The sequence below is a fragment of the Phacochoerus africanus genome, chromosome 10 (genome assembly GCF_016906955.1).
Source record: "Phacochoerus africanus isolate WHEZ1 chromosome 10, ROS_Pafr_v1, whole genome shotgun sequence".
In the NCBI taxonomy this organism is placed as follows: Eukaryota; Metazoa; Chordata; class Mammalia; order Artiodactyla; family Suidae; genus Phacochoerus; species Phacochoerus africanus.
In genome coordinates this window covers 77,920,339-77,946,763 of record NC_062553.1, presented here as the reverse complement: position 1 = coordinate 77,946,763, position 26,425 = coordinate 77,920,339, and the positions used below count along the sequence as shown (strand labels likewise).

Below are 26,425 nucleotides of genomic sequence, written 5' to 3'. Positions count from 1 at the left end.
TGCACCTGGCCAGGGGTCAAATCCAAGCTGCCTCTGTGGCCTATGCCACAGCCACAGCCAAAGCCACAGCAACACAGATCCTTAACCCACCAAGTAAGGCCAGAGATCAAACCCACATTCTCACAGAGACAACATCAGGTCCTTAACTCACTGAGTTACAACAGGAACTACAAAAGCCTTTATCTTTTAAAGATAGACACTGAAGTATTTACAAATTAAAAGTGGAAGAAAGGGAGACTCTCACATTACTCAGATATGGCTGTACATGAAGTTAACTAAGATGTTTAAATACTAAAAGTTGATAATAAAATTGATTAAAGCCTTTACATTTTCTTCCAGTTTTGTTATCATAAAATAAAAAACATTGTTTGAAAATATTAACATAAGTGAAATTTACCTTTACCTCTATCTCATCAATCCTCCAAAAGAGAATTTAAAACTTCAATATCCAAGATAAGATACTAACGGCATTTACCCCGCCCAAACTGAAGTATGACAGTTTCAATCAATCTACAATAGTTTCAAATTAAAAATTAACCAGAAATGCTTTTACATATCCACAATGAAGTTTAGAAGAATAGAACACAAGAAGAGATCACTGCAAATGAATCTATTACCAAGCATTAATCAAGCAGCAACTATAAATAAGATCAAATATAAGATACATTCATTGATTTGGGATAATACCCACATTCTGTGAGCAAAATTAACAATGATACATATAGGTGTTCCCATTGTGGCTCAGCATTAGTGAGCCCAACCAGTATCCATGAAGATGCAGATTCAATTCCTGGCCTTGCTCAGCGAGTTAGGGATCTGGGGTTGCCATGAGGTGGGGTGTAGGTTGCAGACATGGTTCAGATTTGGCGTTGCTGTGGCTGTGTGGCATAGGCCAGAAGGCGCAACTCTGATTTGACCTCTAACGTGGGAACTTCTAAATGCCGCAGATGCAGCCCTAAAAAGGAAAAACAAAACAAAACAAAACAAACCACTGTTCAATCCCGCAAATGGACTTATGGAAATCTATCCCAATAAACCAAAATATTTAAAGCATTTCATACACACCAATTAAAATATTATTTGTAACAAATACAAACAACTTAGATATCTAACAGTGGCATGTAATGTGTCAACTAGGCTTAAGCTAAACTGCATTTCCTAGAATTCCCTTTCCTGTTCCTATCTAATGAGGGTACTTCACATGAGAGTCCTGAAGGAAACACAGAGGCTGGAATTGAGGCCTCAGCCATTCTGTAGCTCATACACGCTTTCGCTTATCTGATGGCACACCTCGATGGTGGGATACAGTGGCTGGGCACCCCCTTCCCCATATTTTCCTCAGGCTTATTCTAATAAAGTATACTTCTGGGCCAGATTGTATGTTAAGCTTCGTGACAAAGGAACCTGACTTCTGCAAGATGCTCACACGCTCAAGGTCAGAGACAACAAGCAAGAAATGGCATGGGTTTTCACCTGTCGTTGTGGGCTCCAACTTGTATTTATGGGCTCCAGCTTACTCTTGCACTCCTCCATTTACATCCATCTTCTCTTCTGGACCACTTGCCTCTTGAACTTAAAAACTCCAGAATAAGACACAAACACAAAATCCTTACAGAGACTTAAACTATAGAATTTAACTGACTTCTGCAAATAGGTCCAGTCAAATCTCTTAAACAAATACACATCTAGAAGATATTTATGGTGAGGCTTGGTCCCAGTGAACCCCAAGAAGATTCACAGGAAATCCACATGGTTCTTAAAAGAGATATATACACAGAAACATTGCCAGCATGGACTGAGGGAGCTAAAGACAGGACAAAGGTCTGTGCACTTCCAGAATTTTACTGGCAGGAAGCAAGCTGATGCTTCTGCTCAGCTATAAAGATAAGTATCTTTCTGAAAAAGGAAGCATGACTCAGATGAAAGAATAAAGAAACTAGAGGGCAAACCAAGAGCCCTAGAAAGTTACACCCAGCTTGAGACCTAACCAAGAAAGTTTCAACATCTGGCTGAATTTCAGTACTACAGACTAATGGCCCCCTTGTCTAAGCCATCCTGCCTTTTTAAACAGCAAAGTGGAAAGAAGTTACTTAACATTGGTCCACCATTATATGCTAGAGTAGGGGCAGATAACTTGTCTCAAGTTTTACAAGCCTACACAATTACACTGGAACTGTCCACTGAAAGCTTTACTTAGGAAACTACACCTGGAGTTCCCTTGTGGTGCAGCAGGTTAAGGATCTGGCATTATCACTGCAGTGGCTTAGGTCACTGCTATGGCATGGCTTGATCCCTGGCCCAGGAACTTCTACATGCCATGGGCATAGCCTCCCAAAAAAGAAAGAAACTATTCCCAAGGAGTCTTATCAATACTTGAACTTGAACTAGAAAAGATTCTGGAGTATGTTGAGATACTGTAACAGTATGAGATTTTCTGTGTTTGTGTTAAGCTTCTAGATTTTGGGTTAATTTGTTATGCAGCACAAATTTATTTAATAAGTTATTACATTAAAAAAAAAAAAACAGCACACTCCCCTTGGCCATAACAGAGTAAATGATACTGGATTTAACCTTTCACCAACACCTGGAAAACTAAACAAAATATATAAAGCAACTATTTTCAGACATTGGACAACAGGCAGAACTGGTCTGTGACCCCTGAGAGAAGAAAAATGAACAAGGTAAGATTTCTGCCAACCTTGTTCCTAGAGGCACTTCAACTACTAAACAGGGAAGGAGAACACAAGCAGAGCACGGAAGGTTCAGAGTTGAAAAGATGGCACTTTTTTTACTGAGCTGAGGAGAAAATCTCAAAAGTTGAAGAGTCATAGATTAGAATTCAGGCCTGTGCCTCTTCAACTCTGGTAACAGTGTACCAGAGGAGAAGATTACCTGAAAAATTGCTCCAGAAAATCTAAACAGTAGTCCCTTTAAATATCTGGATGATTCCACAGCAAATATAATATTCAATGGAGAAAAGCTGAAAGTCTTCCCACTATAATCTGGAACAAGACAAGGATGTCCACTCTCACCACTGTTATTCAACATAGTATTGGAAGTATACTAGCCATAGAAATCAGACAAACAAAAGAAATAGAAGGTATCCAAATTGGAAGAAAAGAGGTAAAATTGTCACTCTATGGAGATGACACAATACTATATACAGAAAACCCTAAGGATTCAACCCAAAAACTACTCTAACTGATCAATGACTTCAGCAAAGTAGCAGGATACAAGATTAACATTCAAAATCGGTCGCATTTCTGTATACTAACAATGAAATATTGAAAAGGAATACAAGAATACAATACCTTTTAAAATCGCACCCCAAAAAAATTAAATACCTGGGAATAAACTTGACCAAGGAGATGAAAGACTTATATGCTGAGAACTATAAAACAGTATTCAAGGAAATTAAAGAGGAATCAAAGAAATGGAAAGATATTCTATGCTCCTGGGTTGGAAAAAATATTGACGGATGGCAAAAAAAAACAAGAAAAGATGTTTGACATCACTCATGATTAGAGAAATGCAAATCAAAACCACTATGAGTTACCCACCTTACACCAGCCAGAATGGCCATCATTAAAAAGTCCACAAATGGGAGTTCCCGTCGTGGCGCAGTGGTTAATGAATCCAACTAGGAACCACGAGGTTTCGGGTTCCGTCCCTGCCCTTGCTCAGTGGGTTAACGATCCGGCGTTGCCGTGAGCTGTGGTGTAGGTTGCAGACGCGGCTCGGATCCCGCGTTGCTGTGGCTCTGGCGTAGGCCGGTGGCTACAGCTCCAATTCGACCCCTAGCCTGGGAACCTCCATATGCCGCGGGAGCGGCCCAAGAAATAGCAACAACAACAACAAAAAAAAAGACAAAAGACAAAAAAAAAAAGTCCACAAATGATAAGTGCTGGAGAGGGTGTGAAGAAATAGGAACCCTATTACGCTGTTGGTGGGACTGTAAATTGGCGCAACCACTGTGGAAAACAGTATGGAGATTCCTCAGAAAACTAAAAATAAAACTACCATTTGACCCAGCAATCACACTCCTGGGAATCTATCCAGAGAAAACCATGACTCGAAAAGACACATGTACTCCAATGTTCACTGCAGCACTGTTTGCAATAGAAACAACCTAAATGTCCATCAACAGAGGAGTGGATCAAGAAGATTTGGCACATATACACAATGGAATATTACTCATCCATTAAAAGGAAAAAAATACTGGCATTTTTAGCAACATACATGGACCTAGAAATTATCATGCTAGTCAGTCAGACAATGAGACACCAACATCAAATGCTATCACTTACATGTGGAATCTGAAAAAAGGAAATGATGAACTTCTTTGCAGAGCAGATACTGACTCACAGACTTCAAAAAACTTATGGTTTCCAAAGGAGACAGTTTGAGGGGTCAGGGGATGCACTGGAGGTGTGGGATGGAAATACCTTAAAACTGGATTGTGATGATCATTGTACAACTATAAATATAATAAATTCATTGAGAAATAAAAAAATGGAAAAAAAAAGAAAAGTTAATATTTAAAAATGGCCATACTACCCAAAGCAATCTGCAGATTCAATGCAATCCCTATCAAATTACCTATGACATTTTTCACAGAACTACAATGAACAATCCAAAAATTTATATGGAACCACAAAAGACCCAGAATTGCCAAAGCTATCCTGAGGAACAAAAACCAAGGAGGAGGCATAACTCTCCCAGACTTCAGGCAATATTACAAAGCTACAGTAGTCAAGACAGTGTGATACTGGTACAAAAACAGACATACAGACCAATGGAACAGAACAGAGAACCCAGAAATAAACTCAGACACCTAGGGCCAATTAATCTTCAACAAAGGAGGCAAGAATATAAAATGATGAAAAGACAGTCTTTTCAGCAAGTGGTGCTGGGAAAACTGGACAGCTGCATGTAAGTCAATGAAACTGGAACACACCCTCACCCCATGCACAAAAAGAAACTCAAAATGGCTTAAAGACTTAAACATAAGGCAAGACACCATCAAACTCCTAGAAGAGAACATAGGATGTCAAAACATTCTCTGACATCAACCTTACAAATGTTTTCTCAGGTCAGACTCCCAAGACAACAGAAATAAAAGCAAAAATAAACCAATCGGACCTAAACAAACTGACATGCTTTCGCACAGCAAAAGAAACCATAAAAAAGACAAAAAGACAAGTTAAAGAATGGGAGAAAATAGTTTCAAATGATGCAGCTGACAAGGGCTTAACCTCTAAAATATACAATTTATACAACTCAACAGCAACAAAACAACAACCCAATTGAAAAATGGGCAAAAGACCTGAATAAACATTTCTCCAAAGAATATACACAGATGGCCAACAAGGACATGAAAAAATGCTCAACATCACTGATTATTAGAGAAATGCAAAAAAAACTACAATACTACCTCATACCAGTCAGAATGGCCATCATTAGTAAATCCACAAATAAATGCTGGAAAGGGTATGGAGAAAAAGGAACCCTCCTACACTGTTGGTGGGACTGTAAATTGGTACAACCACTATAGAAAACAGTATGGAGGTAACTCAGAAGACTAAATATAGAACTACATATGACCCACCAATCCCACGCTTGGGAATATATCTGGACAAAACTGCCCTTGAAAAATACACATGCACCCCGTATGTTCACTGAACACTATTCACAATAGCCAAGACATGGAAACAAACTAAATGTCCATCAACAGATGAATGGATTAAGAAGTAGTATACATACACAGTGGAATACTACTTGGCCATAAAAAAGAACAAAATAATGCCATTTGCAGCAACATGGATGGAACTAGAGACTCTCATACTAAGTGAATTAAGTTAGAAAGAGACAGACAAATACTGTATGATAGGATTTATACCTGGAATCTAATATACAGCACAAATAAACCTTTGAACAGAAAAGAAACTCATGGACTTGGAGAACAGACTTATGGTTGCCAAGAGGGAAAGGGAGGGAGTGGGATGGACTGGGAGTCTGGGGTTAATAGGGGCAAACTATTGCCTTTGGAATGGATAAGCAATGAGATACTGATGTATAGCAGTGGGAACTATATCTAGTCACTTATGATGGAGCTTGATGGAGGATAATGTGAGAAAAAGAACGTATATGTGTATGTGTGATTGGATCATTTTGTTGTACAGTAGAAAACTGACAGAACACAGTAAATCAACTATAATGGAAAAAATACAAATCATTTTTTAAAAAGATTTTTATAGTCATTCCTCATTATGAAAAAAATTGTTTAAAAGTCTATTATTAGAATAGTATTACCTTTAATTTCACTCACCCATGCACAAGTAAACTTATTACAATGAACTGAAAGAAACAGGTGAAGTTCCCAGTATCATCCCTGCCAGACTTCCTCAAGATGCCACTCAAGCTATAAATCTCACCGGACTGTCAGACAGAATGAGGGTCACCACTATAAAGCTAAATTTTTTCTTATTTTCTCATTATTTTATTAATCATTAACAAGACGAATATAAATTCTAATATTTTATCCATGTACTTTATTTACTGAATCATCTTAAACATCCCATTTTGTTTTAGTTTTCTGTTTTTTTTTTTTTTTTTTTGTCTTTTCTAGGGCAGCACCCACACCATATGGAGGTTCCCAGGCTAGGGGTCTAATCGGAGCTGTAGCCGCCGGCCTACGCCAGAGACACAGCAACATGGGATCTGAGCCGCATCTGCAACCCCACACCATAGCTCATGGCAATGCCAGATCCTTAACCCACTAAGCAAGGCCAGGGATTGAACCCACAACCTCATGGTTCCTAGTCAGATTCGTTAATCACTGCACCATGAGGGGAACTCCAAACATCCCACTTTGGAGACTACAGCTGCTCCCATATTTTACTAGAAAATAATTATTTCCAAGTTTGAAATTACAATCCAAATTTTACCAATGGGAAATCACATGGTGTTTTGGATATCTTTCTCAAAAATCAAAGAAAAACTAAATATATGTTTGTGTATCTAAAAGTAGGATGAGATTAAAAAACTTCCAACAAACAAAAGTCCTGGACCAGATGGCTTCACAGGTGAATTCTATCAAACATTTAGAGAAGAGCTAACTCCTATCCTTCTGAAACTATTCCAAAAAACTGCAGAGGAAGGGACACTCCCAAACTCATTCTATGAGGCCACCATCACCCTGATACCAAAACCAAACAAAGATACCACAAAAAAAAGAAAATTACAGGCCAATTTCACTGATGAACATAGATGCGAAAATCCTCAACAAAATACTAGCAAACCGAATGCAACAACACATTAAAAGGATTGTACATCATGATCAAGTGGGAATTTATCCCAGGAATGCAAGGATTCTTCAATATCTGCAAATTAATCAGTGTGATATACCACATTAACAAATTGAAGAATAAAAGTGGGATGAGGAGTTCCCATCGTGGTGCAGGGGAAACGAATCCAACTAGGAACCATGAGGTTGTGGGTCTGATCCCTGGCCTCACTCAGTGGGTTAGGGATCTGACAGTCTGTGAGCTGTGGTGTAGGTCACAGACGTGGCTTGGATCTGGTGTTGCTGTGGCTCTGGCGTAGGCTGGCAGTTGTAGTTCCAATTAGACCCCTAGCCTGGGAACGTCCATATGCTGTGGGTGGGGCCCTAAAAAAAGACAAAATGACCAAAAAAAAAAGTGGGATGAAATTTATATGAACTTTTTTAAAGAATAACTAATAGAATAATACTTCTTACTCACAGGATCTCTTTTAATGTTAAAAGCCCTGAAAGATAGGCATTAAAATCTACCTTTTTCATTTTAGAGATAGAAAAAAGTACCCTTCCTGATTTTATGTGCCCTTTTTTAATTTTTGTTATTTCCCCCATATACTTTTTAATACTAAATGCAGAATTCCCTGGCTCCTTAAAAAGAGAACTAGATATAACTTTTTCTTCATGAATTAAAGTATACCTTATACTAGTAACTTTATTTCAAAGTGTGATAAGGAAAGAAAACTAGACAACTGAATTCAAAAATGAAATGTTAAATATGATTGATAACAAAGACAAAGTAGATGCATGCTTACCAGGAGCTAAGGGAAGGAAAAACAGGGGATACAGGATCTCTCTCTGGGTGGTAAAAACATTCAGGAATTACATGGATATGGTACTGGTCTCACATCCTTATGAACACGCTAAAAGTCACTAAACTGTGGGCTTTCTTTCTTTTCTTTTTTTCTTTTCTCTTTTCCCTCCCTCCCTCACTCCCCTCCCTCCTTTCCTTCCTTTCTTTCCATACTTGCAGCATGTGTAAATTCCCAGGCCAAAGACTGTACCCATACCACAGCCGCAATCCGAGTTGTCACAGTGACAACATTGGATCCTTAATACACTGCACCACTGCAAAACCAAATGTGGGCTTTCAAATGGCAGGTTTTAAGATATGTGAACTACGTCTCATAAAAAACAATAAAAATTTAAAATACTGGGAGTTCCCGTCGTGGCGCAGTGGTTAACGAATCCGACTAGGAACCACGAGGTTGCGGGTTTGGTCCCTGCCCTTGCTCAGTGGGTTAACGATCCGGCGTTGCCATGAGCTGTGCTGTAGGTTGCAGACGCGGCTCGGATCCCGCGTTGCTGTGGCTCTGGCGTAGGCCGGTGGCTACAGCTCCAATTCGACCCCTAGCCTGGGAACCTCCATATGCCGCGGGAGCGGCCCAAAGAAATAGCAAAAAGACAAAAATAAATAAATAAAATAAAATTTTAAAAAAGGTGAGCAAGGACCAGAATTTAAAAAAAAAAAAAAATACTGAGTCAAAAAGGCCATTAGTTGTTAGTGCATTGTCTGAATACCACTCTATGGCAAATATTCAGGTGCTCACACTTTCCAGTTTGGGACAGGTGCTGTCCCACAGTGGCTGGACCTGGAACATCTGGGGGAGGGGGACTGAACACAATATAATGACTGGACTTCTCTCTCTTCTCTCATTTCAGAGCCTCTCCATATGAGCTCCCTGGATGGGCTAATTTGAGCTTCCTCACAATTGGTGGTCTCAAACAGCAGAATTTGCCCTGCAGCTTGAGGTCCCAAGTACAAGCAATTCAATGAGCCTCAAATGTCACATCATGTCACTTCTGTCATACCCTATAGGTTGAAAACCACAAAAACGTTTCAGTTTCAAGAGAGGGTACATACACCTCATATGTGAAAAGAACATGTGAGATGGGAGCTACTGTTGCTGTCACGACACTCCGGAAAACACTACCCTTCTGAGGACTGTTTTTCAGTAAGGCAAGTGTGCCCAAGGGTGGCCTCTACATGTGTGGCATATCACTAATACAGGGTATACTTTACTAACGCAGTACCTACATTTAAACTCATGCACAAAAACAAATTTAAAAGAACATGCTTTTTAAAATCTAGAGACTGTTCCTTCCTTCCTTTGCCCCAGTGCAGTAATCACACTCATAAATAATGAAATTTCAATTCTTACAAAGGAAAATTTCAATCAAATACACCATAGTTTTGAAGATAAAGCTGTTAGCTGAAAATACAGACAAAGAAACACAGGAGTAGATACTATATTTCATCAATTCTAAGGTTCTTTAATTTTCATATTTTAGTATCTATAAAATAAAGTACATATTATATTCAGTGATATCTTTGTTAGTCATGCAGCAATTGTGCAGATATTTGGTTGTTATTTCTACTGGTATGACTGGACAATGCAACCACTCATGTCAAGAAACCACTTAAGCATCACCTGAGAAAGGAATATGAGTCCTAGTTGTTCGTTTTAAAACCTTCCGTTAACACCTTCTGATAAAAATCAAGAAAAACTAGGAGTTCTGATTGCGGAGCAGTGGGTTAAGAATCTGACTGTAGCAGCTCAGGAGGCTACAGAGGCGGGGATTTGTGCCCCAGCCCAACACAGTGGGTTAAAGGATACAGCTATGATGTAGGTTGCAGCTGCAGCTATGATTCAATCCCTGGCGTGGGAATTTCCCTATGCCAAGAGTGAGGCTATTTAATAAAAAGCCAAGAAAAACTAGCATCAAAATTCACAAAATGAATGACAGTGGCTTGGAAGAAAATCCAAGATAATAATGAAGCACACTCTTAAGAACTGCTATATCACCAATATTTTTCATGGCCAAGAGGATAATATTGGGTAGTTAACACAGACATCAAGAACACTTAATCAAAAAGTGATCCAGATGATTTGGACTCTGAATATCAAAGTTTTAAACATACCTTATACAATTTATTTTGCTTATATTTCCTTCTACATGTATACATACATGTGACATAATGGTAAAAATTTCATGTCCAAATAAGTCTAAAAGAGTGCCTTCAGTAAGTACAGAATAAAATCTCTTACTGGTAACAAATAATAACTAGCTAGAAGACACAATAGCTGAGAAAACTTCATTTAAAAAAGAAACATAGGAGTTCCCGTCATAGCGCAGTGGTGGTTAACGAATCTGACTAGGAACCATGAGGTTGCAGGTTCGGTCCCTGCCCTTGCTCACTGGGTTAACGATCCGGCGTTGCCGTGAGCTGTGGTGTAGGTTGCAGACGCGGCTCGGATCCCGCGTTGCTGTGGCTCTGGTGTAGGCCGGTGGCTACAGCTCCGATTAGACCCCTAGCCTGGGAACCTCCATATGCCGCGGGAGCGGCCCAAGAAATAGCAACAACAACAACAACAACAAAAAGAAACATAAAAGAGAAAAATAATTAAGAATAAACGTAACAAGAAATCTAAACTAAGAAAACAATAAATTTTTCTGAAAGAAACAAAAGTAGACCTGAACACATATGTCCCATGTTCTAGGTCAAAATGACTCAATATAATTAAGCTATAAGTTCTACCTAAGATATTCAATAGGTATAATGTGTTCCCAATGAAAATATCAGTGAGCTTTATAATGGAACTAGAAAAGTGGAAACTAAAATTAATATAGAAAAATTAATTCACAAAAATTAGGTAGGAAAACACTAAATAGAGCTATGAAGATAGACTAATTCTACTAGGTATTAAAAAGAACTATAAAGCTTATAAAATTAAAAGTGTGGTAATGAAGTATGAACAGACAGACAAATAGTAGAACAGAAAAGTCCAAAAACTGACCAATGATACAAAACATCAAATACATGAAAAAGGTGGTTTCCCAAATCACTGGGGTAAAGTTGGTAGAGTAGACATTTGGAAAAAGATGAAATTGGATCCATTCCTCATATCATACAGAATGAATCAGAGATTTACATGTAAAAAATGAAATTATACAAGTAATGGGTGAATTTCTACATAAGTTGAATTTAAGGAAAGCCTTTTTAATTACGATTAAAATCCAGCTGCCAAAAAAAAAAAAATCCAGCTGCAAAGAAGAAAAAGATTATTAAATATGACTATATTAAAATAAAAGGTTTATGTGGCAAAATACCATAAACAAAGCTAAAAGACAAAAAGCAAACTGGGAGAAAGTATTTGCAACATACAACATAGATAGAAGGTTAATATCCTTCACATGGAAAAATATTTTTTAACTGAGGGAAAAAAGACCCAAAAGTCCATAGAAAAATGGACAAAAAACATACAACTTACAAAAAGATAAGCTGTTAACTTATCACATGTAACTTAAACATGTGAAAAGACATAAACATCCACTCACAGTAAGAGAAATGAAAACTAAAACTATGCTAAAATACCACTTCTCACCCACTAGCCTGGCAAAAAGCTTGACATACACACTGAGTAAACAGGCACTTTCACACACCACTAGTGGGAATGCAAAATGGTTCAACCCACATGAAGGTGAATATTTTCTAACATCTAACAGAACCACACATCATTTGTGCTTCTACCCAGATATTCTACTTCCAAGAATATATCCTAGAGATACACCTCCAACCATACAAAAGTATATTCAAATTTGGTTATTTATTACAGAATTATTTAGAAATACTATCTAAATGTCAAAAAAGGAGAATGGTTGAATAAATGATGGCACCACACACACACACACACACACACACACACACAAGAAAACTAACTATGCAGCTGTAAAAAATAACGAGGAAGATCTATAGGGAATGATACAGAGTGGATTCCATAAGAAAGTATCACATGAAAACAGTAAAGTTCAGAAGAGTCTATGTCCAGTGCCAAGACCATTCAAAGGGAAAGGACAATCTTTTCAACAAACGGTATTGGGAGAACTGGATATTGACATGCAAAAGAATGAACTTATACCCCTATACCTTACACTATATACAAAAAAGTAAACCCACAATGAATCAAAGATCTAGATGTCAGACTTAAAATTGTAAAACTCTCAGAAGAAAACACAGGACAAAAGCTTCAACATTGAATTTGGCAATGATTGCTTGGATATGACACTAAAGGCACAAATAACATAAGAAAAAAGACAAAATGGACTTCACGAAAATTTTTACATTTTGTGCATCAAAAGACACTATTAAACTATTCAGCCATAAAAAAGAATGACATAATGCCATTTGCAGCAACATGGATGGAACTAGAGACTCTCATACTGAGTGAAATGAGTCAGAAAGACAAAAGACAAATAACATATGATATCACCTATAACTGGAATCTAATATACAGCACAAGTGAACATTTCCACAGAAAAGAAAATCATGGACTTGGAGACTTGTGGCTGCCCGATGGGGGAGGGAGGGTGTGGGAAGGATCAGGAGCTTGGGGTTATCAGATACAACGTGGAATGGATTTACACGGAGATCCTGCTGAGTAACATCAAGAATTATGTCTAGATACTTATAATGCAACAGAACAAAAGGTGGGGGAAAAAAATGTATACATGTAAGAGTAACTTGGTCCCCATGCTGTACAGCGGGGAAAAAATAAAAATAAAAATAAAAAAAGACACTATTAACAGAGTCAAATGGCAACACATAGAATAGTAGAAAATATTTACAAATCATATAAATAGTACAAAATATTTACAAATCTGATAAAAGACTAACAGCTACAATCTCTGGAGAATTAAAATTCAACAGCAAACAATCTTATTCAAAAATGCACAAAGGACTTAAACATTTCTCCAAATAAGAAAATACAAATGGCAAATAAGCACATGAAAACATGCCCAACATCAGTAATTATTAGGGAAATACAAATAAAATCTACAATGGACCACCCATTAGGGTAATCACTATTTTTTAAAAAATACGAAGTAAGAAGTGTAGGCAAGGATGTGGAAAAATTCAAACACTTGTATATTCTTGGGGAAAAGGTAAAATGGCACAGACACTATGGAAAACAGTATGGAAGTTCCTCATAAATTAAAAATGGGAGTTCCCACTGTGGCTCAATGGGTTAAGAACCCAACATAACATCCATTAGGATTTGGGTTTGATCCCTGGCCTTGCTCAGTGGATTAAGGATCCAGCATTGACATAGCTGTGGCACAGGTTGCAAATGCGTCTCAGATCTGGTGTTGCTGTAGCCAAGAGCTGCAGCTCCAACTCAACCCCTAGCCTGGGAACCTTCATATACTGCAGATGTGGCCATAAAAAGAAAAAAAAATTAAAAATAGAATTACCACATGATCCAGCAATTCCACTTCTGGGTATAGGAAAAAAAAAAAAAGAAGAAGAAGAAATTTCTCAAAGAGATAAACCATGCTGGAGTTCCCTGCGTGGCACAGCGGAAACAAATCCAACTAGGAAGCATGAGGTTGCAGGTTTGATCCCTGGCCTCGATCAGTGGGTTAAGGATAAGGCGTTGCCGTGAGCCATGGTGTAGGGCGGCTCAGATCTGGAGTTGCTGTGGCTCTGGCATAAGATGGCAACAACAACTCCGATTAGACCCTTAGCCTGGGAACCTCCATGTGCCGGGAGTGCAGCCCTCAGAAGATAAATTTTTTTTTTTTAATTTTAAAAAAGAGAGATACACCATGTTTAAAGCAGCATTATTCATATAAGCTAAAATGTAGAAATAACCCAAGTGTCCATCACGGGATGAAAGGATCAGCAAAATGTGGGCTATATACACAATGAATATTATTTAGCTTTAAAAAGAAAGGAAATTCAGCAATATGTGGCAACATATTCTGAGGATATTTTAAGTGAAATAAGCCAGTCACAAAAAGGCAAATACTGAGCGTTTCCACTTATGTGAGGTAGAGTTATCATGTACACAAAATGTAGAATGGTGGTTGCCAGGGGCTTGCAGAAAGACAGGATCCAGAGTTATTGTTTAATGGCTATAGGGTTTTAGTTTTGCAAGATGAAAAGAGTTCTGGAAATGGATGGTGGTGATAGTCGTGCAATATAAGGGTACTTAATACCACTGAACTTACACTTAAAAATGGTTAAGATGGTAAATTTTACATCACAATATATTTTAACACAATAAAAAAATATTAGGGGAAAAAAGTGCACGCTGCCTTTTGTGTATGAAAGAGAGAATGAGAAAACACACATATTTCCTTTGCTTAAGAAAAATAAACAAACGAAAGGCAAATCAGAAAACGAAGCTGACTGCCCACAAGAATGAGAAAAGAAGATGTTCCACATATTCAATAAAAATTTTAATTAAACCAAGAAAGATGGTAAGAGGGAAAAACTAAAACCAAAACCAAGAATTCAAATGCAGTTCAAATTAATACCATGATCCAAAAAAAAAGGAAGAGGAAGAGCTAATTCAAGTAATCTGTGAGCACAGAAGTTTGACTGGGGGCTGGGGAGGGGAGTGACGGTTACACCCTTAACTTTACATGCAGAGGAGGGGGAAATGCAAACAAATTCTGATTCTTTTTAGTAGATGAACTGTGGGGGGGGGGTACTGCTGTAGGCACAGTAGGCCTAAAACTACTTAAAATTTTAGTCTGAGCAAATGGGATTGTACATACTTTTGGAATCCAGGGTCTTACTGTAGAGGAGACACAGACATGTAGATTAAGAAAAGATGAGCAAGACTCCTAGAGGCATGGAATGATTTGGAGAGATCAGTGAACAAATAAATTCTAAAATAAGTATATGTCTGTACACATCTATGTAAGCATGTATAAAATTATACGAGAATGCGTATGGGTATTAGTACATATACTCATAGGTGAACATATAAATATGTGCATGTTTCTTCCTCTGTCAACTTAAAGAACCCAGAAGCAAAGATGCCTCAAGGATAATGAGAACACCTAACACCCAAGTCTTGGTCTCTAAGACCATTCTCCACAAAGGAACCTAAGTTCCTCAGAAAAGTGGCTCATTCCAGGATAGGTCTAAGATTAGCCTAGAACAGGGTCAGATCAAGATGTAGAATAAAAGGACATGGAGCTCGCCTCCTTCTACAAATACAGCAAACATACACCTACATGCAGAACATGTACATCTACATGTGGAACAATTCTCACAGAATACCTGGCAGAAGAGGTCATGAAACCAAAATAGCAAGAAAGATCACCATGTAATCGAGTAGGACAGAAGAAAAAAAAAAAAAAAAAGAATCGGGATGGGACCTGCACTCCTGAGAGGGAGCTGTGAAAGAACAAAGGTTCTCTCACACTTAGAAGCCCCTCTACGGGCAAGGAGATCAGCCAGGACAGAATGAGAGCTTCAGAGGCTCAGAAGAAAGTACAGCCACTGGTTTGCAGCAGGCAGAACAAAGCAACACCTGCACAGGGAGTCCTGGTCATTCTCACTGCAGTCCCCAGAGGCACATCTGCTGGTGCACAGGGCAGGGAGGGGGTGGGAGAAACAGGCTCAGCAGGCTGGGTGCTGAGGACACCCATAGGACTTCAGAGGACAGACCAAGGGAGAGAACTGGGGCTGGCTGCATGGAGACAGCCTGAAGGGGCTGCAGGGGGTGGTCCAGGCTGCAACAGGGGAGGTGTGCAGGAAGGAGGCCAGGTCTGCCACTGAAGCACATGTGCAAAGGGCAGGGCTGGGCCCACAGCAGCAGCCTCGTTTTCAGTGGGCTCACAGCAGGCATGGCTCTGCCTCTCTGAGTTCTGGGAGCACGCTAGCACCAGCGGGTTGCCCACACCTGAAGGCAGAGCTGAAATCTGAGCCAAGCCCCAGGGACCCCGAGACTTGGGTAAGAGGGCTGAAATCTGAGTGTCCCATCAACTGTGTAATCCACAGATTTATGTCCCACAGGTGGTTTGTAAACTCAGTGCCTGAAGGACATCTGAGCAGATTACTGGAGCTCCTGAGGCTGGGGCAGGTCCAAGGATATCAGGGGCAAGCTCTGCAGGGGTGCACACATGGGGCAGGGCTAAGGTCTGGGCTGACTCGGCAGCTCCCATGGCAGGTCCAAACGCACAACTATGGCAGTCCCGATGCCTGACCTCAGCAGTTCTGGGCCCATGGACTGGACCTTCTGTGCCGGTAGATCTGTATTAGTGGCTTTATGAGAACAGCACTTAAAAGATGCCTGGGCCAAATGCCTGAATTCCCACTGTTGAGGCAGGACCAAGGGCAGTGCCAAAAACAGCATACTCTATGAGCCTGCACAACAGGTGACAGATGACACCACAGAGCACACTTCCCAGTGGACAGCTCCTGAAGAGGAATACTCAGGGGCTCCTCTCCTAGCCAGAGTGCTCCAGTCTGCCTACCTCTCACAGCCGGTCAGAAATGGGTCTGGGGTCATCTACTTCAGCAACTGGGGAGCAGATCCTACCCCTGACAGGGCTGTGACAACCAAAGAGCAAAAAGGAGGGCTCACTCAACAACCATTGAAGACTCTAGTCATCCGAACATCAAACACACGCTTATCAAGGGGATAATGATCAACACACGCTGAGAAAAGATGATGCAAACACCTGTATCAAAAACAACTGTCACAGCATAAATACTGGACTCACACAGCCAACACATAAAACAGCCACTCCCACACAAAAACAGCCCTTCAGACCACAGTAGATAACCGTTTCTCCTAAACTCAAAGAAATATGAGTAAAATGAAGAAGAAAAGGAACCACTCCCAGTTAAAAGATCAAGAGAACTCCCCCTGAAAGAACAAACAGTGAAACAGACATCTCTGGTCTACCAGATCCCAAGTTCAAAAAGGAGGGGATGAAAATACTGAAGGAATTAAGAAAAGCCATTGACAGAAATGCAGATTACTGTAATAAGGAACTAGAAACTATAAAGAGGAGACAATTAAAGTTAGAAAACTCATTTGCCCAAGACTAAAGCTGAGCTAACAGCAATAAATAGCAAACTGGATAATGCAGAAGAACAAATAACTGATCTGGAAGATGGAATAATGGAAATCACTAAATCAGAACAGCAAACAAAAAGACAAATTTTTAAAAATGAAAGCAATATACAAGACAGATGGGATAGGGAGTTCCTGTCGCGGCTCAGCGGCTAACGAATCTGACTAGCATCGGTGAGAACACAGGTTCGATCCCTGGCCTCACTCAGTGGGTTAAGGATCCGGTGTTGCCATGAGCTATGGTGTAGGTCACATACGCAGGTAGGATCCCAAGTTGCTGTGGCTATAGTGCAGGCTGGCAGCTACAGTTCTGATTAGACCCCTAGCCTGGGACCCTCCATATGCCTTGGATGCGGCCCTAAAAAGCAAAAAAAAAAACAAAACCAGATGGGATAATAACAGAAAGTGTCCAAATCTAGAAGGAGAAGTGATCCCAGAAGGAGAAGAAAGAGAAAAGGGGATCAAAAATATATTTGAAAAAATTATAGCTAAAAATTTCCCAAACCTAGGAGTTCCCATCGTGGCACAGCAGAAACAAACCGGACTAGTGTCTATGAGGATGCAGGTTCGATCCCTGGCCTCACTCAGTGGGTTAAGGATCTGGCATTGCTGCGAGCTGTGGTGTAGATTACAGATGTGGCTCAGATCCCTCATTGCTGTGGCTGTGGCCTAGGCCAGCAGCTACGGCTCCAATTCGACCCCTAGCCTGGGAACTTCCATATGCCATGGGTGCAACCCTAAAAAGCAAAAAAAAAAAAAAAAAGAACCAAACCTAAGGGAGGAAAAAGATATCCAGGTACAGGAAGCACAGAGGGCCCCAAACAAGATGAACCCAAACAGACCTACACCAAGACATAATTAAAATAGCAAAAGTTAAAGAGAGGATTCTAAAGGCAGTAAGAGAAAAACTTAGAATTAACTACAAGAGGAGTTCCCGTCGTGGAGCAGTGGTTAACGAATCCGACTAGGAACCATGAGGTTGCGGGTTCAGTCCCTGCCCTTGCTCAGTGGGTTAACGATCGGGTGTTGCCATGAGCTGTGCTGTAGGTTGCAGACGCGGCTCGGATCCCGCGTTGCTGTGGCTCTGGCGTAGGCTGGTGGCTACAGCTCCGATTCAACCCCTAGCCTGGGAACCTCCATATGCCGCGGGAGCGGCCCAAGAAATAGCAACAACAACAACAACAACAACAACAAAAAGACAAAAAGACAAAAAAAAAAAGAATTAACTACAAGAGAACCCCCCACTAAGGCTATCTGCTGATTTCTTTAAAAAAAACTTTGCAGGTCAGAAATGAGTGAGAAGATATATTCAAAGTCCTAAAAAAGAAAAACCTGCAACCTAGGATACTAGATCCAGCAGGATTGTCATTTACAATAGAGAGAGAGATAAAAAACTTCTCAGATGAGCAAAAACTAAACAAATACAGCAATACTAAGCCTATCCTAAAAGAAATATTGAAAGCCTTTCTCTAAATTTAAAAGAGGCAAGAATCTTCAGAAAGGGAAAAAACAAAAACAAACAAAAAAACACACAACTGGAAAGTAAATCACTTAAGCCAGTACACAGATTAAAAAGGAAAGGAAAAAAAAAAAAAAGGAGTTCCCGCTGTGGTGCAGTAGGTTAAAGGGTCTGGCACTGCCACAGCTGTGGCACAGGTCACAGTTAGGACTTGCATGCAATCCCTAGACCAGGAACTTATAAAAGCTGCAGGTGCAGCCATTTAAAAAAAAAAAAAAAAAGATTAGGATAGAACTTAATTATTATGTCAGAATATATAACAATACATTAAAATTTGAGCATCAAAATAATTAAGGATGATAATGAGTTATAAACAACTAGAAAAAAAATAAGAATCCAAGAGTATCAACAACTAGAAAAAAATAGGAGTCCAAGAGTTTAAATAGATAAATCCATAAATGGGGAGAACAGAGGATTCTTGCTTGTGGTAGAAGGCCAAAGCTTGACTAGTAAATATGAAGGGAATACTAGAGCTGAAAAATTATCATTTTGCAGCTACCATTATAAAGATTTGTTTAAGTAAGAATCATCCACGGATGCTATATCTAGGGAGAAATTTTGATGAGTGCAACATAATTGAATAGTTTTTTTGGGGGGGGGTTTGTTTCTCCCCCCGCCCCCCAATGGCCACACTTGCAGCATATGGAAGTTCCCAGGCCAGGGGTCGAACTGGAGCTGCAGGTGTGGCCTATGCCACAAACACCATATCCAAGCCACATCTGTGACCTACACCGCAGTTTGCAGCAATGCCAGATCCTTAACCCGAGTAAGGTCAAGGATGGAACCCACATCCTCACAGAGCCACAACGGGAACTCTAAGATAACTGTGTAATTTTAATGTGTCTCCTCACAGATTGCTTATTAATTGCAAGGGCAAAAATAACAGCTCTATAGTGGAGAAATCAACAACACCTCAAGCAAGTAATAAAAAGTATCTTCACCAATGAGGACCAAATGAAAACTGCTGGTCTCCTGATTTGATGCCCTGAGAAAAACGCATCACTTACGTTGAATTCTTATTAGAAATCCAATTATGAGCAAATATCAGAAAAACCACAAATAAGGAACACTCTCATAAAAAAAGTTATTCAGTTTATCAACATCATAAAAGACAAAGAAAAGAATGCAGATATATTCCAGATTTTAACACTAAGGAAACACAAGTAAATCCAACACCTGAATCTAAACTGAAACCTGATGAAAGGGGAGGGAAAAAAATGTAATATGTTATTGAGTCAAGTAACAAAAATGAAGTATGGAAGGTGTTTTAAAGATACTTTAATCCACATTAAATTTGTTGAATAATTGAGGTTGATAAGTGTATTTTGGTTACGTAAGAGATGCCCCTCTTCTTAGGCATGAAGGCCTAAACGGCCAATATGCTGAACTTTCAAATGTCAGAAAGAAACTGTGTATATATATACAGAGAGAGAGAAGCAAGCAGTGATAAGACAAATGAGACAGAGAGTTAATAATAAATGAATCTAGAAAAAGGATCTGCAGATATTCTTATAACCTTATTTTTAAAGTCACTAATAAGAAAGTATTGTTTCCTGGAGTTCCCGTCGTGGCGCAGCGGAAATGAATCCAACTGGGAACCATGAGGTTGATCATTCAATCCCTAGCCTCCCTCACTGGGTTAAGGATCTGTCATTGCCGTGAGCTGTGGTGTATGTAGGTTGCATACTCGGCTCAGATCCTACATTGCTGTGGCTCTGGTGTAGGCTAGCATCTGTAGTTCCGATTGGACCCCTAGCCTGGGATCCTCCATATGTCGAGGGTGTGGCCATAAAAAGAAAAAAAAAAAAGAAAAAAAAGAAAGTATTGTTTCATGGTTGAATAAATAATGTTTTCTCTTTTTTGGTGATATATAAAATAATGATGCAGCTTACAAATAAGAGCATCTTAGACTCAATGAAAAATCATAAGTGGGTGGGCGAAAAAAAAGGCTCAGTAAGTTTTCTTTATACCACTAACAAAATTTTAAGGAAAAAGATAGAAGACCCACCACATACACTAAATTAGGACTACTTAGAGGTATGACAGACTCATTATCATCAATCTGGTCTTTAAGCAATTAGGACTTTATGTATTCATTATTTCTTAAGTTTCATTCTTCAATACATGTGCTACTTACAATCATAAAGGACCTACATACATTGTGGGGAAATCAACACAGAGCAATTTTATATATGTAATACATTTTAAATGGGCTTTAAACAATGAAAAATAGACGTTCCCTTCGTGCCCCAGCAGTTAACGAACCTGCCTAGGATCCAAGAGGACTCGGCTTCGATCCCTGGCCTCACTCAGTGAGTTAAGGATCCCGTGTTGCTGTGGCTGTGATGTAGGCTGGCAGCTGTAGCTCCAATTCCAGCCCTGGCCTGGGAACCTCCACATGCTAGGGGTGTGGCCCTAGAAAGCAAAAAAAAAAAAAAAAAAAACCAAAAAACCATGAAAAATAAAATGACCCCTGAACACTAGGCTTAGAAGAAATGGAAAACTGTTAGATTGGTTAACAGATGACCATCCAAAATTAAATGTTAATAAAGGACAAACTAAAAATAAGAGAAAGATTACAATATTACAGTAAATCTAGGATTCAAATATAGTAAATGGTAAAAATATAATTCAACTGTCTGAGAAATCCCCGTAAAGCAAGAGATAAATGCTGGAATTACCAGAGATTTCTGCTTTGGTCTGCATGTTATAGTGTATTTGCAAAAAGAAAAGCCCCTAGAAATAAAAATACAGGCTTCTTTTGTAATTCACATGTTCCACTGCATCTCTACTTCTGGAAGAAGATAAAGAAAGATCACTAAGATGGGTTAAAAATAATTAGCTACAAAGGCAAGTAGCAAACAAAGAAGCCACAGAATGTAGGGCAATGCTTATCAGTACAACCAAGTGAATCAGGAGACCACGAACGTAATGGAAGAAATTTAGGCGATTCACTGAGGTGGGAAAACAATTTGAAAACCCACACTGTGACCTGTGTATTTACACAAATGACAGGTGCAAAACTGGGAAGTGGGAGGAAAAAACTGTGTACTACATAACTTTCTAGGAATTATCCAGTCTGATGATTTTTTCACTTTCTTTAAAATTTTCCATTCCCAACTTGCAGCTTTCAAATGTAAATTCAGTAAATCCTTTTTTTTTTAATGCTTTTATGCTGAACTTTCATGTGTAGAAACTGAACTGAAATAACACTGTCACAAACAATACCTCGAAGTAAGTCACAAATCATTCACCATAAGCTGGTTCAGCATTGTTACATGTTTCCTCCAAATTTCTCCTCCTCTAACCTGTCAAAAACTGAAATCTGCAGTAACATAACAATGTATTTCTCCACTTTATGTTTTCAACACTGTAAAAAAATAACTATTTGATTTTTTAAAAGAGACAGAATGAAGGATGGTAGGTGCCTGGGGTTGGGGGTAAAGGTGGAATGTGGAGTCATTATTTAATAGGTATAGGGATTCAATTCTGCAAAATAAAGAGTTCTGGAGATGGACGGTGATGATGGCTGTACTACAGTATGAATTACTTAATATTGCAAAACTGTTTGCCTAGAAATGGTTAACACAGTGAATTTTAATTTCACAATAAAAAAATAGGAAAAAAAGAAAATTATATTTGATAACCTAATATCAAGAAAGGAAGTCCTGGAGTTCCTATTGTGGCCTAGCAGTAATGGACCAGACTAGTATCCATGAGGATGTGGGTTTGATTCAGTCCCTGCTCAGTGGGTTAAGGATTCAGCATTGCCGTGAGCTGCAGTGTAGGTTCTGGCAAAATCCTGCCAGTTCTGGCGTTGCTGTGGCTGTGGTGTTGGCTGACAGCTGCAGCTCTGATTCAACCCCTAGCCTGGGAACTTCCATATGCCACAGGTATGGCCTTAAAAAGACAAAAGGAAGGAAAAGGGAAGGGAAGGGAAGGGAAGGCCTACAGAATCCAAAATCTAATAATCTCCAGATATTCAGAAAAAGGGTAAATTATACTACCTAATGCAATAGCTCTAAAGAGCATTATTATATTATCGAAATAGTACAACAAATACACTAATAAGTGAATTTTTTTCAAATACAGTTAAATTATCTGTAAATGAAGAAATTAAAAATGATTAAATGACCGAGGTCATGTCTAGTTTGGAAGTCACAGAATTAGGCTTAAAACCAGTTCTCTCTTCATGTATGCAGATCCTGTAATTCAGCAAGATGGTTAAAATAAAGAAGAGGGAGAACTGGTATAGCAAGAATTTCTGAACCAATGAATAAAAGTCACCAAAGTCACCAAGCTGTTTTTCACTCCACCGAGGGTAGCAAACATATTAGGAAAACAAAATAGAAATCAACTCACTTTGTGGTGATTGAAGAGAAGGATTTTACAGGCATTTCACTTGAGCCAGTGTGCCAAGAAAGCGTTCAAATTGAAAAAACAAACAAACAAACAAACAAAAACAAAAACAGAATACAAATTTCAAGGAAAAGAGGCAGCCCATACAGAAAGAGAAATGATAGTTCTACCTGCCATAGGTAGAGGAAGTGAAAAGGAATCTTTATGGAAATCTCCACCTTCCTCTAAAGGAAAGAAAAAATAGGAAACACCAATCAACAAACAATATACCCTGTGGGGCCAGAGAGCAGAGAAGCTGGCGGAAAACATTCTCATTAAGAGTCAAAATCTGACATGTCTTAGGCAAAAACATTCTTAAAATTTTGCTCCACAGCAAGTCTTTGTTTTCAAATTAATACAGGAAGGATTTTCCTCATCCATACCAGTGAATTAACATTTCCAGACAGAAATAAGAACTTAAATTAGGGGGTTCCCTGGTGGCCTATCAGGTTAAGGATCAGGATTGTCACTGCTGTGGCTCGGGTTCAACCCCTGGCCTGGGAATTTCCACATGCCACGGGGGTGGTCAAAAAAAAAAAAAAAAGAACGTATACATACAATACTCTCAATGACTAAAGGCTCTTGGAACTACAAAGGACAATAATCTGTGATAAACATATCTTACCCCTACTCCAGTATGACAAGAGCTAAAACCAAAATATACCAAAACAAATATTAAAGAAATTGTGCTAATGTATTTAAGGTTACCGACTTACAAGAGCATGCATATAAATTTCTACCAGAGAGGACAAAAGCCAATTCAACAGGTTCACTCACCTTATTGAAAACTGTCCCAATAAAACCACACCCAAATCAGTATCTGTTATCCTAAGTTAGATTAGACATCCACCTCAAACACAGAGGAGTAAAGTCAAGCCCCATGTATAGACACATGGTGACTCTAGGCAATTTTAAATAATTTAAAATCATTTGAAGAGACAAAGAAACAAAATACCATTGCTCTCAAAACACAACAGTACAGCACACACTGGATCCTGCTATTGAGCACAGTACTATATTCAACATACCATTACTATCTTATCAATTTTTTATAAACTTGGGCACAGATTTTAAGTTCCTAGAAAACTGCTCCCCCAAGGTTAGTAACTTAATTAAAGCATTATAATTCCAAGGAACAAATTATAGAAAGCTAAAGAAAACATATAGAAGCTATATATCATAAGTTAAAATAACATATGAAAGAATGCTGATAATGACTGAAGCTGGCTAATGGGCACAGAGGAGAGCTCTCTCATGCTTTTGTATATATCTGAAATTTTCCATGATAAAATTTTTTATTTGTAGTGACTGACATAGGTCAAATTTTAAACCCCCAAAAGTGAGTTTTTGTTAGATGTTTTTAAATTGTGGGGAGAAAAAACAAACTAGCATTAAGTGCCTAGTAAGTGTTTTAATATATAATAACCCCCATGAGAACAGACGGAATAAGCCCTATTTTATATAAGAGAAAACTAAGAATCAGAGAGGTAAATTTTCTTGTCCAAGATCATAAATGAGCTTAACTGAGATTCACAACTAAAGAAGGGAGGGAGAAAAAGGAGAGGGGTAAAGAAGGCAGGCAATAGGATGGTTAAAGGAAAAAAACCACCATGCACAAATACAGAAAAGACAAAACCGGAGAAATAGAATTTCAGGAAAACACCAAAAGTTAAGAGATTCTTGTATCGGTCAGCAAATATTAGAGTTAAAAAAGACCAAAAAAACTATATTTAAAAACCTCTAAGTATGCTGTATATGTAAAGATGTTTGTATTTTACTGCTACTCCATATATCAAATCCTGAAGAAATTCCATTTCTGCCATGCTAGGGACCATAAACACACAAATAAACACACATACCAAAATTATCCTAAACCTTGTTTAATTATCTAATCACAATTTAGAGTAAACTGAGGAAAGAGTCTGAAAAAGTGTCATAACATATGTAAAGCAGAACTTTGTAACCCAGTGGTACTTCGTAATCATAGCCATGCTGGGAGATATGTAAGTTGCCAGGCTAGGGGTCTAATCGGAACTGCAGCTGCGGCCTACACCACAGCCACACCAACAACAAATCCAAGCCACATCTGCAAGCTACACCACAGCTCACAGCGACACCAGACCCTTAACCCACTGAGGGAGGCAAGGAATTGAACCCACATCCTCACAGACAATATGTCAGGTTCTTAACCCACTGAACCACAAGGGGAGGGAACTCCTAAGATCACCCTGGTACATTACTCCAACCCTCCAGGGTTAAGCCAAGTACCTGAAAGTAACACTATAAAAGTAGGAGTTCCCGTCTTGGCTCAGCAGAAACAAATCTGACTAGCACCCACAAGGACACAGGTTCGATTCCTGGCCTCGCTCAGTGGATTAAGGATCCAGCATTGCCATGAGCTGTGGCGTAGGTTGCAATGGCTCAGATGTGACGTTGTGGCTGTGATGAAGGCAGGCAGCTCCAACTGGACCCCTAGCCTAACCTCCATAAGCCATGAGTTCGGCCCTAAAAAAGCAAAAAAAAATAATAAAATAAAATAAAAAATGAAAGTAATACTGTAAGAGTAAAAACCCATTCTACAATACATGGACCTCAAAAAATGCTAGTTTCCTTCTGACAAATCCTAGTTCCTCAATTTGTCTGTATAATGTCAGTAGAAAAAGGCTAATTCTACTATGAACCACTGATCTTCAGAAACGTAACCAATGAGAAACTACATATAAACAACTCTAATCAGACCAAGCTTTTTTACTGTAAGTTTGAAGAGAGAGGCAAGAGAAAAATACAAAACTTTCACCTCAAACAGAAAGACAAATTATAACATGATTCACTAAACTGAAAGTCATTCATGTCTAAGTAGAAAAGAGAAATGTATGAGAATTTAGGAGATTTGGATTCCAGAACCAGTTCTGGCCCTAACCAGATGGCCTACCTTGGACATGTGTCTGACCCTTAATCTCCTCACCTAAAAATTGAAGGGGTTAGAGTGTGGTATTTCTAAGGTTCCTTTCTTGCTCTGCCATGCTGTAACAGGTTCTATAACATGCTAAAAAATGCAAATACAGGCACGTCTTGTTTCACTGCACTTCACTTTACTGCGCTTTGCAGATACTGCAAATTGAAGCTCTGTAGCAGCCCAGCATTGAGCAAGTCTACCAGTGCCATTTTTTTAATAGCATTTGTTTAGTTCATGTCTCTGTGTCCAACTTGGTAATTCTCACAACACTGACAACTTTTTCACTATTATCTTTGGGGGTGTTTTGCAATGACCTAATGAACAAAAAGTTTATT

General features: G+C 39.0%; 1 protein-coding gene across 4 annotated transcripts in view; it reads right to left on the bottom strand.

The window, feature by feature from the left end:
• LRBA (LPS responsive beige-like anchor protein) overlaps positions 1-26,425 on the bottom strand; it is a 709,127-nt gene that overhangs the window by 665,058 nt on the left and 17,644 nt on the right. Inside the window, exon 1 of one of the 4 annotated variants that reach the window (XM_047799684.1) lies at positions 1,474-1,606. The exons of the other annotated variants lie outside the window; for them this stretch is intronic. Within the exon in view, the coding sequence (XP_047655640.1) occupies positions 1,474-1,533 (60 nt within the window). The 5' untranslated portion in view covers positions 1,534-1,606. Of the gene's footprint in view, positions 1-1,473; positions 1,607-26,425 lie in introns of those variants that run through there. 4 annotated transcript variants of the gene reach the window in all.